Source organism: Erinaceus europaeus, chromosome X, assembly GCF_950295315.1.
Source record: "Erinaceus europaeus chromosome X, mEriEur2.1, whole genome shotgun sequence".
NCBI lineage: Eukaryota > Metazoa > Chordata > Mammalia > Eulipotyphla > Erinaceidae > Erinaceus > Erinaceus europaeus.
The window spans coordinates 41,212,675-41,227,041 of record NC_080185.1 but is presented as its reverse complement, the minus strand read 5'-3'; the positions used below and the strand labels follow the sequence as shown (position 1 = coordinate 41,227,041).

The window sequence follows — 14,367 nt, the reverse complement described above, 5'->3', positions numbered from 1 at the left end:
TTAGTTCCTGCTTTTAAAACTGAATTTCACTTTTTGCAGCAATGACCAGTGGCACTGGCTGTTGCAATAACAAATGACTACAAGGGAAGTATAAACAGGACTCTATTAATATGCTAATTAAGTGTCCTTCCAGGGACCATTAACTCCTATCTCATCTGTGCCAATTCAATCCTTTGTAGGAAAAAACTCCTAAGTCTCCATTTGCTTCTCAAACCTGCAATAGCTCCCTCCTGTTTGACAACCTCAGCTGCACCCCGAACCTTGAACAGCTGTCTTGCAAATATATGAGAAAGGTAACCCCTTTCTCAGAACTAGAAGTATAGCTTAGAATTCCAATCTGGAAGGTGGCAGATCAAAAGGCAGCATCTACTTAGCCAGCGATTCCCACTGAGCAAGCATCACTAGATGGCTTAGTGTATACCAGCTGCTTAGCTAGGTGTTGGCTCGGCCCAGACAAATATGACTGTCTCTGAAATCAGGGCAATCGAGCATTCCAGATGCTATGGAAAGCACAATGAGGACATTGAAGAGGAATGGGTAGGTTATCTTGTGGATTAGTGCCCCTGAGCCAGTCAGTGTCTGCCAGATGAGCAGGGGAGGAAGGACAATCGTCTTGTTCAAAGGCACGTGCATCTGTGATACACACTTGCAATGTGTGGTTGTGAACTAGTGGGAATGATTCCCCAGACTAGTCACCAAAAGTCAATGTCATTTTTTTTTTTTTGCTTTTCAAAGAATATATAAGCAAATTGTAAAACTAACTCAGTCTTAAACTAGTGTCATGACTGGACTGAGTCCTGCTTATTTTTCTTTGGTGGATACCGTTCCTTTTTCAGTTTACATCAAAACTAGCTGCAAGCTGTCCTTTTAAAGAAATGAAAATGGAATGTCAAGAGCCCTTATACAGTCTTTAATAATCAATACTGCTCAGCTCCACACCCACTTGTGAAAATGAAGCAGGAGGAGGTAATTACCAGAACAGATGAAGGGCAGCTCTGTTTATACTAAAAACAATTACACTATGTTGATAGACATGATCTAATAACCCCAGTAAGCAACTGGCTCCTAGTGATGTACTAGCCACACCTTCTTCAGAAATTAGCCTGCAACATGCAGACTGCTGTAGGGTGAGGTTAACCATCTGTGTCTCCATTTATACCCGCCTCAGCTCTGAAGTTCAAGATGGTGCCAGGCCCAGTATGGGTCACTGGAGAGGGGCTGGCATGGTGGCTTCTCTTGCCAGAGCAGCACTAGCTATTGCAAGCCATCCAGAGTGCTTCCTTCTGGGTCCCCTAGGAACCAGTACAGAGGGCCTCCCTAGCCCAACTCTGCAGCTCAGTAATTTTTTAACTGAAAAGCCAAGGTACAGTCTTTCTCCGTAAAGACACTCTTCCAGGTATAGATCCAGGGATAGGTATATTATAGGGCTATGTTTTGTCCCATTTTGCTTTCGTGGTCCTTCTTAGGACAGTTGATTATGGGTCACAGAGTGATTTCACCAGGGAGTACAGGCCCCATTAGCTCCAGTTCCATCCAACCAGGGAATGGCACAGCACTCCACATGTACCTGCTTTTACCTACAGAGAGGGGATGAAAATGATATCCGATCCATCAAGTACTACCCAGAGTCGGCTTCTTTTGACCTTCGCTACTACCCTTACTACGGCAAACTGACTCATGTAAGTCTGTATCCCCTTCTTTCTCTGGTGTCAGAAAGGGCTTTGGAGGTCCAGGGAGACAGTATAATGGTTCTGCAGATAACTGTCATGCCTAAGGCTCTCAAGCCCCAGGTTCAATTCCCAGCACCAGAACTGAGCAGTGTTCTAGTCTCTTTCTCTGTAACTTGCCTTCTGTATCTCTCTCTCATAGAAGTTAAATTAAATTAAATTACATTAAATTAAATTAAAGGGCTTAGAGACAGTGAGAGAGGTGGCTGAGTTATATGCCAATTAGGAAACAGCAAGTACTGGGAGTCCAGCAGTAGTGCAGTGGGTTAAGCGCTCGTGGCATGAAGCACAAGGACCAGTATAAGGATACTGGTTCTAGACCCTGGCTCCCCACCTGCAGCGGAGTCGCTTTGCAAGGGGTGAAGCAGGTCTACAAGTGTCTATCTTTCTTTCCCCCTCTCTGTCTTCCCTTCTTCTCTCCATTTCTCTCTGTCCTATCCAACAACAAAGATGGCATCAAGAACAACAATAATAACTACAATAATAAAAAAAACGAGGGCAACAAGAGGGAATATATAAATAAATAAATATATTTTTAAAAGAAACAGCAAGTACTCACAGAGGGAAGAAAATCACTTTTTTAAAATTTTCTTTATTGGAGAATTAATGTTTTACATTCAACAGTAAATACAATAGTTTATACATACATAACATTTGCCAGTTTTCCATATAACAATACAACCCCCACTACGTCCTCTATCATCCTTTTTGGACCTGTATTCTCCCCCCCAACCACTGCAGAGTCTTTTATTTTGGTGAAATACAACAATTCCAGTTCAGGTTCTACTTGTGTTTTCTTTTCTGATCTTGTTTTCAACCTCTGCCTGAGAGTGAGATCATCCCATATTCATCCTTTAGTTTCTGACTTATTTCACTGAAAATGAAATTGTTCAAGGTCCATCCAAGATCACCTGAAAAAAGTGAAGTCACCATTTTTTATAGCTGAGTAGTATTTCATTGGGTACATATACCACAACTTGCTCAGCCACTCATCTGTTGTTGGACATCTGGGTTGCTTGCAACTTTTTGCTATTACAAATTGTGCTGCTAAGAACATATGTGTACACAGATCTTTTGGGATGGGTGTGTTGGGTTCCTTAGGATATATCCCCAGGAGAGGAATTGCAGGATTATAGGGTAGGTCCATTTCTAGCCTTCTGAGTGTTCTGCAGACTGCTCCCCACAAGGGTTGGACCAATTTACATTCTCACAATGTCTCCAGCATTTGATGCTGTTACCTTTTCTGATGTATGACATTCTCACAGGAGTGAAGTGGTATCTCATTGTTGTCTTTATTTGCATTTCTCTGACAGTCAGAGACTTGGAACATTTTTTCATGTGTTTCTCAGCCTTTTGGATCCCTTCTGTGGTGAATATTCTATGTCCTCCCCCCATTTTTGGATGGGGTTATTTGTTTTCTTGTTGAGTTTGGCAAGCTCTTTGTATATTTTGGTTATTAAACTCTTGTCTGATGTATGGCATGTAAAGATCTTCTCCCATTCTGTGATGGGTCTCTTGGTTTGGGTAGTGGTTTCTTTTGCTGTGAAGAAGATTTTTAATTTGATTTAGTCCCATAGGTTTATTCTTGCCTTAGTCTTCTTTGTAATTGAATTCGTTTCATTGAAGATGTCTTTAAAATTTATGCAGAAAAGAGCTCTGCCAATATTTTCCTCTAAGTATCTGATAGTTTGTGGTCTAACATCCAAGTCCTTGATCCACTTGGACTTTACTTTTGTGTTTGGTGAATATGGTGGTTCAGTTACATTCTTCTGCATGTTTCAACCCATTTTTTCCCAACACCATTTGTTGAAGATACTCTGCTTACCCCATTTAATAGTCTGAGCACCTTTATCAAAGATTAGATGGCCATAGGTGTGGGGGCTTACTTCTGGACTCTCAATTCTATTCCACTGGTCAGTGTGTCTATTCATGTTCCAGTACCAAGCAGTTTTGATGACAATTTGAGATCTGGGAGTGTGATAACTCCAGTTCTGTTCTTTCTTCTCAAGATTGTTTTGGCAATTCTAGGTCTTTTCTGGTTCCAGATAAACATCTGTAGCATTTGTTCTATTCTTCTAAAATATGTGGTTGGGATCTTGATGGGGATAGCTTTAAATTTGTATATGGCTCTGGGTAGTATATTCATTTTGATGATGTTAATTCTTCCAACCCATGGACATGGAATATCATTCCACTTCTCTGTGTCTTTTTCAATTTCCTAAAGTAGTGACTCATAATTTTCAGTTTACAAATGTTTCACTTCTTTAGTTAGGTTTACTCCTAGATATTTTATTGTTTTTGTTGCTATAGTAAAAGGAATTGATTTCTGGATTTCAACTTAGTCTAACCTAGTGTTTGCATAGAGGAATGCCACTGACTTTTTAATGTTAATTTTGTAGCCTGACACCTTACTGTATTGCCTGATGATTTCCGAAAGCTTCTGGCTGAATTCCCTAGGTGTTTCTATGTATACTATCATGTCATCTGCAAATAGGGAGAATTTGACTTCTTCTCTTCCAATCTGTATTCCTTTAATTCCTTGCTCCTACCTGATTGCTATGGCAAGAACTTCCAACGCTACGTTGAATAATAACAGTGATAGTGGGCAGTCCTGTCTAGTACCTGATCTGAGGGGAAATGCTTCCAGTTTTTCACCATTGAATATGATGTTGGCTGTAGGTTTGCTATAAATAGACTCCACTATCTTCAGGAATTTTCCACCTATTCCCATTTTTGTAGTGTTTTGATCATAAAGAGTTGTTGTATTTTGTCAAAGGCTTTCTCTGCATCTATTGATATGACCATGTGGTTTTGGTCTTGTTTTTATTGCTGTAGTGGATCACATTGATTGATTTACGTATATTAAACCAATCTTGCATGCCTGGGATAAACCCCACTTGGTCATGATGAACAATCTTTTGAATATACTTCTGTATCCGGTTGGCTAGAATTTTGTTCAGTATTTTAGCATCTATGTTCATCAGAGATATTGGTCTATAGTTTTCTTTTTTGGTTGTGTCCCTGTCTGCTTTTGGTATCAGAGTGATGTTGGCTTCATAGAAGCTGGAAGGGAGTATTCCAGTGTCTTCAATCTTCTGGAAGACTTTTAAAAGTAGAGGTATTAGTTCTTCTTTGAAGGATTTGTAGAATTCATTTGTAAAACCATTTGGTCCAATACTTTTATTTTGGGGGAGGTTTTTGATAACTGTTTCAATTTCATTAGCTGTGATGGGCCTGTTCACGTTACCTAGTTCCTCTTTACTTGATTTTGGAAGTTGGTAGGTATCTAGGAAATCGTCCATTTCTTCCAGGTTCTCTAGCTTGGTGGCATATAGTTGTTCATAGAAGTCTCGCATAATATGTTGAATTTCTGTGGTGTCTGTTGTGATATCTCCTCTTTGATTTACTATCCGATTTATTTGGGTCTTCTCCCTTTTTTGTTTTGTGAGTCTGGCTAAAGGTTTGTTGATTTTGTTCACTCTTTTGAAGAACCAAAATTTACTTTCGTTGATCTTTTCTATGGTTTTCTTATTTTCAGTGTTATTGATTTCTGTCCTAACTTTAGTGATTTCTGTCCTTCTGGTTGCTTTAGGGTTCCTTTGTTCTTCTTCTTCTTCTAGGTCTTTAAGATGTGAAATCAGGCTGTTAATTTGTGCTTTTTCTTCTTTCCTTATATGTGCTTGTATGGCTATGAACTTCTCTCTCAGTACTGCCTTAGCTGTGTCCCAAATATTTTGATAGCTTGTGTCTTCATTTTCATGAAGTCTTTAAACATTTTGATTTCTTCCTTAATTTCCTCTTTGACCCAGTAGTTGTTGAGTAGTGTACTGTTAAGCTCCCACATTTTTGGAGTATTGCTAATCTTTTGTTGATTCTTAAGTGTTAGTTTAATTCCACTGTGGTCTGATGCCAGTCCCTGTTCAGGGCGCCATTTGCCAGCCTAGCTTCACGGGCGGGAGACAGAGGACCAGGGATTCATGGCTGAGCTGGGAACACAGTTCAATCTTTATTGACGAGAGGGGATGCAGTTTGATCTAGCTCTCTCTAATCATAATCCTGTCATATATATATATAATCTTGAGACTGAAGTGTCAGGAAGAGGAAGTACGTAGGATAGGGAGTGGGGAGAAGGAAAAAGCGAACCAGTGGGGATATCTGGAACCATCCGTTCCACCCCGGTTCCATGGCTGCCAGTTCTTAGCAACATCGCCCCGCCAGATATTCGTCGGGATGCGGCATCATCTAAGTTCATTTCCCACGTCTACACTCGACCGGACCTGCCAATATACGCGGATCTTCGCCCACCCTGTTCAACGCTTGACGTCTCGTCATCCAATCTGGTCTCCTACGCCTACACTGAACTTCTCTGTTCCAGACTCTTAGAAACAGAGTTGGCAGTCAGCTGAGGTAAAGAACAAACACCTCATCACAGACCCCTGCAAGCGTCAACCCGGCTTTGACCTAGCACGTTATGATTGGGCCCTCCTCAATCGCTATCGAACAGGCCATGGCCGGTGCGCCGCTATGTTCCATCGCTGGGGAGCCAGAGATGACCCAAACTACCCCTGTGGCTACAGACAGACTATGACCCACATAGTCAACGACTGCCACCTCTCCAGATTCAAAGGAGGTCTCGAAACTACATCAGGCTCAACCTGACGCTGTTGACTGGCTACGGAAGAAGGGCAAACGCTAGAAGAAGAAGTGGGGATTAAACCAATGAATACAATGATTATGTAAATAGACCAGAGTCAAGCAATGCAACAGAAGGGGTCTTCGAAGAAGCAGAATTTAGAAGTATACCAACAGTCTGAGAAGATGCTTGGGATGATTTCAATGCTCTTGAATTTGCTGATGCTGTCTTTGTGGCCTAACATATGATCTTCCCTTGAGAATGACCCATGTGGACTTGAGTAAAATGTGTATTCCAGTTTCTTGGGATGAATGATTCTGAAAACATCCAATAGTTCTAGTTAATCTATCTCTTCATTTAGCTCCCTTATGTCTTTACTGATTTTCTGCCTGGATGATCTGTCAAGTTGAGAGAGTGGGGTGTTGAAGTCCCCTACTATGACTGTGTTGCTGTTAATATATTGCTGTAGCTCTTTTAGTAGCTGCTTGATGTATTTAGATGACTTCTCATTGGGTACATAGATGTTAATGATTGTTAAGTCTTCTTGATTTGACTGATCCTCTGAGCATTAAGTAGTGCCCATCCCTATATTTTTAAATTTTATTTTTTTTAAAGTTTATCATGTCAGGGCGGGGAACACAGCATAATGGTTATGCAAACAGACTCTCATGCCTGAGGCTCCGAAATCCCAGGTTCAATGCCCTGCCCACCATAAGCCAGAGCTGAGCAGTGCTCTGGTGTCTCATAGCGTGTGTGTATGTGTCTCTCTCTGCATCTCTCTCAAAAATAAAATTAATAAAAAAAAATATTAAAAAAAAAAAAGTTTATCATGTCAGATATGTTCCTGTTCCTGCCCTTTTTTTTGTGGGCCATTGGCTTGTATGATAGTTTTCCATCCTTTGACTTTGAGTCTGTGTTTGTCTTGTGGAGTTAGGTGGGTTTCCTGTAGACAGCAGATTGTTGGGTTGTGTTTTCTGATACATCTTCCTACTCTGTGCCTTTTAATAGGTGAATTTAGGCCATTGACATTTATTGATATCAAAGACTGAAGATATTTTAATGCCATTCTTGTAGATTTTTAGAGTGTTCTGATATATGTCATATTTATGGTGGTCTCTTTATAAGCGAACTTTCAGAACTTCTTTCAGGGCAGGCTTGGTGATAGTTGATTCTTTCAACTGTTGCTTGTCTGAGAAGGTTTTTATGCCTCCATCTAGCCTGAATGACAGACTAGCAGGATACAGTAGTCTTTGAAAGCTTTTCTCAATGAGCACTCGAGAGATATCTTGCCATTCTCTTCTGGACTATAGTATTTGTGTGGAGAAGTCTGCTGCTAATCTTATGGGTTTTCCTCTGTAGGTGACTCTTTGTTTTTCTCTTACAGCCTTCATGATCCTTTCTTTATCCTTATTCCTTTCCATTTTAAATATGATGTGTCTTGGTGTCTTTAAGTCTGGGTTAATTCTGTGTGGGACCTTCTGGGCTTCTTGAACCTTTATGTCACTGATGTTGTCTAGACTGAAGAAGTTCTCAGCTATTATGGACTGAAGAATGCTTTCTTCCCCTTCCTCTATTTCTTCCTCTGGTAAGCCAATAATGCGTACATTATTTCTTTTGAAGTCATCCCATAGGTCTGTGTTGTTATTTCAGTATCTCTTAATCTCTTTTTGAGATCTCTTGCTTCTTTTTTAGTTGTCTCTAATTCATCCTCGATCTTGCTTATTCTGTCTTCAGCCTCATTTATTCTACTCTCTCTTCCCTCTGATGCTTTCTGGAGTTCATCTATTTTGTTACCCTGTTCTGATACTGTTTTAGCTTGTTCAGCTAGTTGTGTTCTTAGCTCAGCTATATGAGCTTTCATCTCTCTAATAACCTTGAGATAATTAGTGCTTTCTTCCAGAGTCTCATTGGTTGTTTCTTTATTTCTGATGACAATTCTTTCAAAGTGTTTACTCACTCCTGTGATTATTTCCTTAACTAGTGTTTGGATGTTGACCTCATTATTTTGTGCTTCACCCTTTGGGGGGCTTTTAGCTGGACTCTTGTCCTAGTTCATTTCTCCAATATTTCTTCTTGTTGATTTAACCATTTTTCCATTTTTTATAGTATGTTATGAGGTCCCTCTCTCAGTACTTTTCAAATTACTGATCACTCTTGCCTGGATTGACTTGTGTCTAAGTAAGGTAATTAAATGGTTCACAGTTGTGGAAATTGACAGTTGTTTCGATATTATTTTAATACCTGAGTTGGAGCACAGTGCCTTAAAAGTCTCTTTTGTTCTTTTTCTTCCCTGTAGGCTATGGGAGCCTAAGGGCTTTTAAACTATAGGTATGCTTCTTAGCTTAATCACTGACTCCAGACCAAGAGATAAAGCAGAGTGGGGCAGAGATAATCCAGTGGCTATGCAAAGAGACTTTCACAGCCCCACTACTAGGCCACCAAGGTAGAGATCTTCTCTGAGTTTCCTCGTTAGTTCTTTGTCCCCTGGTGTCAGCACAGGGCCTCCCCTCTGCTGCTCCAGCTTTGGAGAGCAGTAGCAATGGAGACTCACAGTTGCATTTAGTGAGTCTTAGGGGAGTCCTCTCCTCCCTTCAGCTGTCTTTTTGTTGGTGAAAGAGATTGGAGGTGGTGTCTCAACTGGTAAATTGCCAGACTGTTAGCAGCCACTTAATCTCTCTCTAGGCTCCTCTCTGTCCATGAGTCACCCATGTTTGCACTCATTGGTGATTTGATGGGTTCCTGAAGTTGTTCTAGTCCTGTCTTGTTGCAGTCCCAGGTGGTCTCCTTTGGTATTCCTAGTTGACCCAGGAGGGGAGAGGAGATAAACACAGCTGCTGCTGTTCCATAGCCCCTCCTCCAGAAGTCCAAGACTTTTTTAAAATTTTATTTGTTATTGGATAGAGACATAGAGAAATTGAGAGAGAAGGGGAGATAAAGAAGAGAGACAGAGAGACACCTGAAGACCTGCTTCACTACCTTTGAAGCGACTCCCTGCAGGTGGGAAGCTGGGGACTCGAACCGGGATCCTTATGCCCGTCCTAGCGTTTTGCACCACAGTGCGCTTATCCCACCACCAGAACTCCATATCCCATCTCCTCCTCCGATAGCTTTCCTATTCTTTAACCCTCTGGGAGCATGGACCCAGGGTCATTATGGGGTGCAAAAGGTGGAAGGTCTGGGTTCTGTAACTGCTTCTCTACTGAACATGGGCATTGGCAGGTCGATCCATACTCCCAGCGTGACTCTCTCTTTCCCTAGTTGGGCAGAGTTCTGTGAAAGCGGGGCTCCTAGAAGCCAATTTTCCCCATTTTTGTTGCCCTTGTTGTTGTTGTTGGATAGGACAGAGAGAAATTGAGAGAGGAGGGGAAGACAGAGTAGGAGAGAGAAAGATAGACATCTGCAGACTTGCTTCTACACTTGTGAAGCAACCCCCTGCAAGTGGGGAGCTGGGGACTTGAACCGGGATCCTTATGCCAGACCGTGCGCTTTGTGCCATGTGCATTAACCTGCTGTGCTAGTGCTCGGCCCCCAGAGAAAAGGATCAGGGGCTCCTTCTACCAGTTCCCATTTCCTCCACCCAGTTCTATAGCTGAAGGAACATCAGCTGTGGCCTGATATAAGTTCTTCAGTTTACAGAGGGATAAATTAGGGTTCAGAGAAAAAAAATGTGCCCAAGGTCACATACCTGATTAGTGGTAGAGCCAGTAACAGAGAAGTCACTGTCCAAATCATTACCTTTTCCTTTTCCTCCCATTGGAAGCCTTGGGGCAGGAGAAGCTTATTAAGACACTTGACAGATGCTAGTTCTGGCTTGATTCATGGCCTGATAGCCAGAAAATCCTATCGTGCTGATTTAGAATGGGTTATCCCCAGAGGACTATCAGCCATCTGACAGTGACTTATGAGAGAAATGCATGATTCCCCCTCCCCACTCATACGCGCGCGCACACACACACACATACACACACACTTTCTCAGTGTAGAGAGCATGTCATTGTCTTGAGTCATCTGTAACTCAACTTAGTGGGATTTGCTTGTTTCTATCCTATTACTCCCCCCCACCCCATCCCCACACACATACCCAGCAATACCTTCTCCTCCTCACACTCAGAATTCATTGTTCTTCCACCTACAGGTGAACTACACCTCTCCGCTGGTGGCGATGCACTTCACTGATGTGGTGAAGAACCAGGCAGTGCCAGTGCAGTGCCAGCTGAAGGGCAAGAGCGTTGTCAATGACGTCATCAACGACCGCTTTGTGGGCCGGGTCATCTTTACTCTGAACATAGGCACCTAAAAGCCCCCTGGGAACCACTTCCACCAGTTCTGTTTCTGTTTTATTTCATGTTATCCCTGGCAGCACTCAAATTATTTTTCTTCAGTCAGGACACAGCCAGATGGACAGCTAAGACAACAAATCCTCATTCCTTGCCTTTGACATATGTAGAAAATAACATGCTAAAGCTATTTGATATTTTTAGAGGTAGATGCTCCTGATGACAAACAAATACTTATTTCCTCCCCCACCACACACACACAGACACAGACACAGACACACACACACACACACACACACACTTGTTGCTAGAAGTCTCACTGTAGTGTAAACATAATATCTGATAGTCACAACAGCCATGGAAGAGAATTTCTATGATTAACATAAACTCATAATGTTTTCTAACACCTTTTCATTTTTAGAGATGAGAATCCTCCCAACCAGGCTGATAGCCAATGCTTTTTTTTTTTTTTAGGTAAAGACAAAGAAACAGAGAGATAGAGAGAGAGAAAGAGACCACAGCACTAGGGCCGGGCTTGAACCTGGGTCATGCACGTAAAGCAGGTCACTATCCAATTGAGCTTTTTCACTGGCCCAACCCTTTTTTAAAAAATGCTCTGGTATGGTCCTCCCCTGGGCATCACTTATCCAGCTAATTCAGAATATACCCAGGGCCAACATACCTAGGAAACTATATATTCACAGTGCCTGAGAAACTTGTTCCTTCCCACAGGCAAGTGAACACTGATTCAAAGACTAGGTTATCTTCAACGGGGACTGAAATCAGTGCTAACTAGATACTGTTCTGGGTTAGAGCTGAAGATCTTCATCATGACTTTGTTGGGGAGGGGTGGAGAGGACACAGCAATTAGAGAGAACACCTCCCACGTGGATGTAATTGATCGGAATTTGATTCCTTGCTCCGCGGTATAGCAAAAAGTTTTGTCTCCGCCTCAGGCAGAGGAGAAAACCAGGGAGAGGATACCTGCCAAATAATTCTTTATGGGCTGTTTGTTTGACAGTAGTGCGATGTTCTTAGAGATGGTCATGGATGGGTGTGTTGACCCTCCCAGCGACTGCCCTGGGGGTTGAAATCAAGGTCTGCCAACGAAGAATGTTGCAAGGCAGAAAGCTCCTGCCAAGCCACCCTAAATACAAGGCCCACTGGCCTGCTTTTCATGTGCTTTAAAAGATGATATGAGGTAGATGCCTATTCAAGTTGTGGATCAGCCAGGCTCTTTTGTTTTTGAACTTTGGCCATGTATCCATTGCACTGCTTCTTAACACCTCCATCATGGGGGAGGATTGGGGCAAGGAGGCAGAGAGAGCATCAGCCACTAGCCTCATGTCTTAGGGTCCAAAACCAGCTCAAATGCCAGTGGGAAGCATCCAGCCTCAATCTCCTCTACAATGCTGACCCTCTTCCAGATAGGGAACCGGCAGATTGGCAGTGAGACATACAAGTGGGCAAGTCACGACTGTATACATAGTGTGGCGTGAGTTATAGAACCGGTACATGGAAATTCTATGGAAACAGGAGGAAAAGGAGAGATTTCACATACCAAGTTAAAGTGAGGAAAGACTAGTGTGTATCTGCGTCCCTGTGAGCAATTCATGCCACTGGAGTATAAAGGACACAGAGGCATGGCAGGAAGCGGCAGGGGGTTGGACTACAGAGGTGTACAGGTAACGAGAGGGGATTCTGAGTTCCATCCAGTAGATGATATGAAGTCATGTAAGAATTTTAAGTAAGGGTGTACTGTGATCACATTTACACTCTAAGAAGAGCAGTCACATTGTGAGCAATAGTCTAAAGAGAGGCAAGACTGGGGAGATGGGCCATGAAGGAGAAGACTCCATTGTTTTGAACTCAGAACCAACAGGGACAGTGGTGCTGTTGATCTAGACTAGGAAGCAGGCATGGAAAGGATGGTGTTAAGGTCAATTTTGGACATTTTCAGCTTTTGATTTCTATTGGTCAGACACCAATGTGGAGACATCAACACAAGTGGAGTTGGGAGAGAAAGAAATCTGAGAGCCAGAGCAGTGTTTTAGTCAGTGAACTCTTTTAAATTCTAAGCTGTTTCCTCTGGGTAATTTGAGCCAGTTAAGTAAACACACCAGACCAGACAGGTCTCTCACACAATGTTCTTCTCTTGGCTTTGTGCTAGAAGGCACTGCTGATGCTCATTTCTTCCCAGAAACCCTCCAACTCTTACTGACAAGAGTCGAGGGAGGCTGGCTGCTATTAACAAGTGACAGGAGAGAAACAACAGATCAGTGGAAAATACTAGCACTGAAATGTCCCCTCTCAATACCTTGCCTCATCAAATTCAATGTTCAAAACTCGACTTTACCAAAAGAAAAGGACAAACTGCTGGAAGACAGGACCTTTTAAGCTATTTGCAAATTTATCTCAAACAAGCAAATTTTCAGGATTCAGTAATCAAGAAAAGTAGAGCATTAGATCTGGAAAGGCTACTAGGGAGTGCTTAGCAAAAAACAACCTGCATTGCATCTGACTCCAGGTCCAGTGCTCTTTCTACTCTGAGCTGCTGCTTACCAGGAAGTACAATATCTTTTTTTTTTTTAAGCAGTGAATCATATCCCAATGGTTTTGAGTTAGAACAATGTTTCACAGGAATTCAACTACGGGTGCTATATTTTCTACATAATTCATTATCCTGTTAGATTTGTTGACTATTTAGAAGACAAGGAATAATGAATCTTTTGTCATTATAGGAATCCTTTGTGTCCACAGATAAAAAAACGATCTTGAATAATGTGAAGATAGTTTGGGTTGTCAGCTGGGATGTGGAAAAACTAGCTTTATTATACAGAACTGGATGTTATAATATATTCATTAAACTTAGCTTCTGACTATTCAATACACTTCTAGTGGCTTGATTTTAACAGCCCCCCCCCCATACTGTGCTGTACCAAGGTTTGATTTGTACCATCTGCTGCGATGTACTTGGTTTCACTAGATTATCAATACTACTTCCAAATGCTGTCATGGTTTTGTTCATGCCAAACTTGAGATTGTTTGTTTCTTTTTTATTTTTTCTTCTATAGAAAAGCCCTTTTCAGCCAGGGCTCTTCTTTTCTTTTCTTTTAAGTTATTTATTTATTTATTTATTTATTCCCTTTTGTTACCCTTGTTTCTTTTTATTGGTGTAGTTACTACTGTTGTCATTGTTCGATAGGATAGACAGAAATGGAGAGAAGAGGGGAAGACAGAGGGAGAGAAAGGTAGACATTTGCAGACCTGCTTCACCGCCTGTGAAGTGACTCTCTTGCAGGTGGGGAGCAGGGGGTTCAAATCAGGATCCTTATGCTGGTCCTTGCGCTTTGTACCACCTGCGCTTAACCGTTGAGCACTTCCGACTCCCTGAGATTATTTTTTGCCCTCACTTGCCTGAAATCACTATCATAAGACAATCTTTTTTATTAGTGATTTAATATTGATTTACAGCATTATAAGACAACAGGAGTATAATTCCCAATCTTTCCTACCATCAGAGTTTCATGTCCCCATTCCCTCCACTGGAAACTGCAGTGGTTCTCCTAAGGTCATAGATCTGGGTTATTTATTATTTCTAGAACTATGTATAAAGCAATCTTTCTTAGGCATCTACTTTCTGGGAATCTTCATGTAGAAAACATTAATAGTATACTGGGGAGTTGCTGACAATGATAAATTGAAAGGGAAAAGTACAGCTTCCTTTCTT

At 41.8% G+C, this 14,367-nt stretch overlaps 1 protein-coding gene across 3 annotated transcripts in view; it reads left to right on the top strand.

The window, feature by feature from the left end:
* Positions 1–13,524, top strand: part of ATP1B4 (ATPase Na+/K+ transporting family member beta 4) — a 29,133-nt gene extending 15,609 nt beyond the window's left edge. For all 3 annotated transcript variants that reach the window (XM_060183142.1, XM_060183143.1, XM_060183144.1), the window contains 2 exons: positions 1,584–1,679; positions 10,496–13,524. In XM_060183142.1, coding sequence (XP_060039125.1) covers positions 1,584–1,679; positions 10,496–10,657 — 258 coding nt within the window. In that variant the 3' untranslated portion in view covers positions 10,658–13,524. The remainder of the gene's footprint in view (positions 1–1,583; positions 1,680–10,495) is intronic.
* The last annotated feature ends 843 nt before the right edge of the window (positions 13,525–14,367 follow it).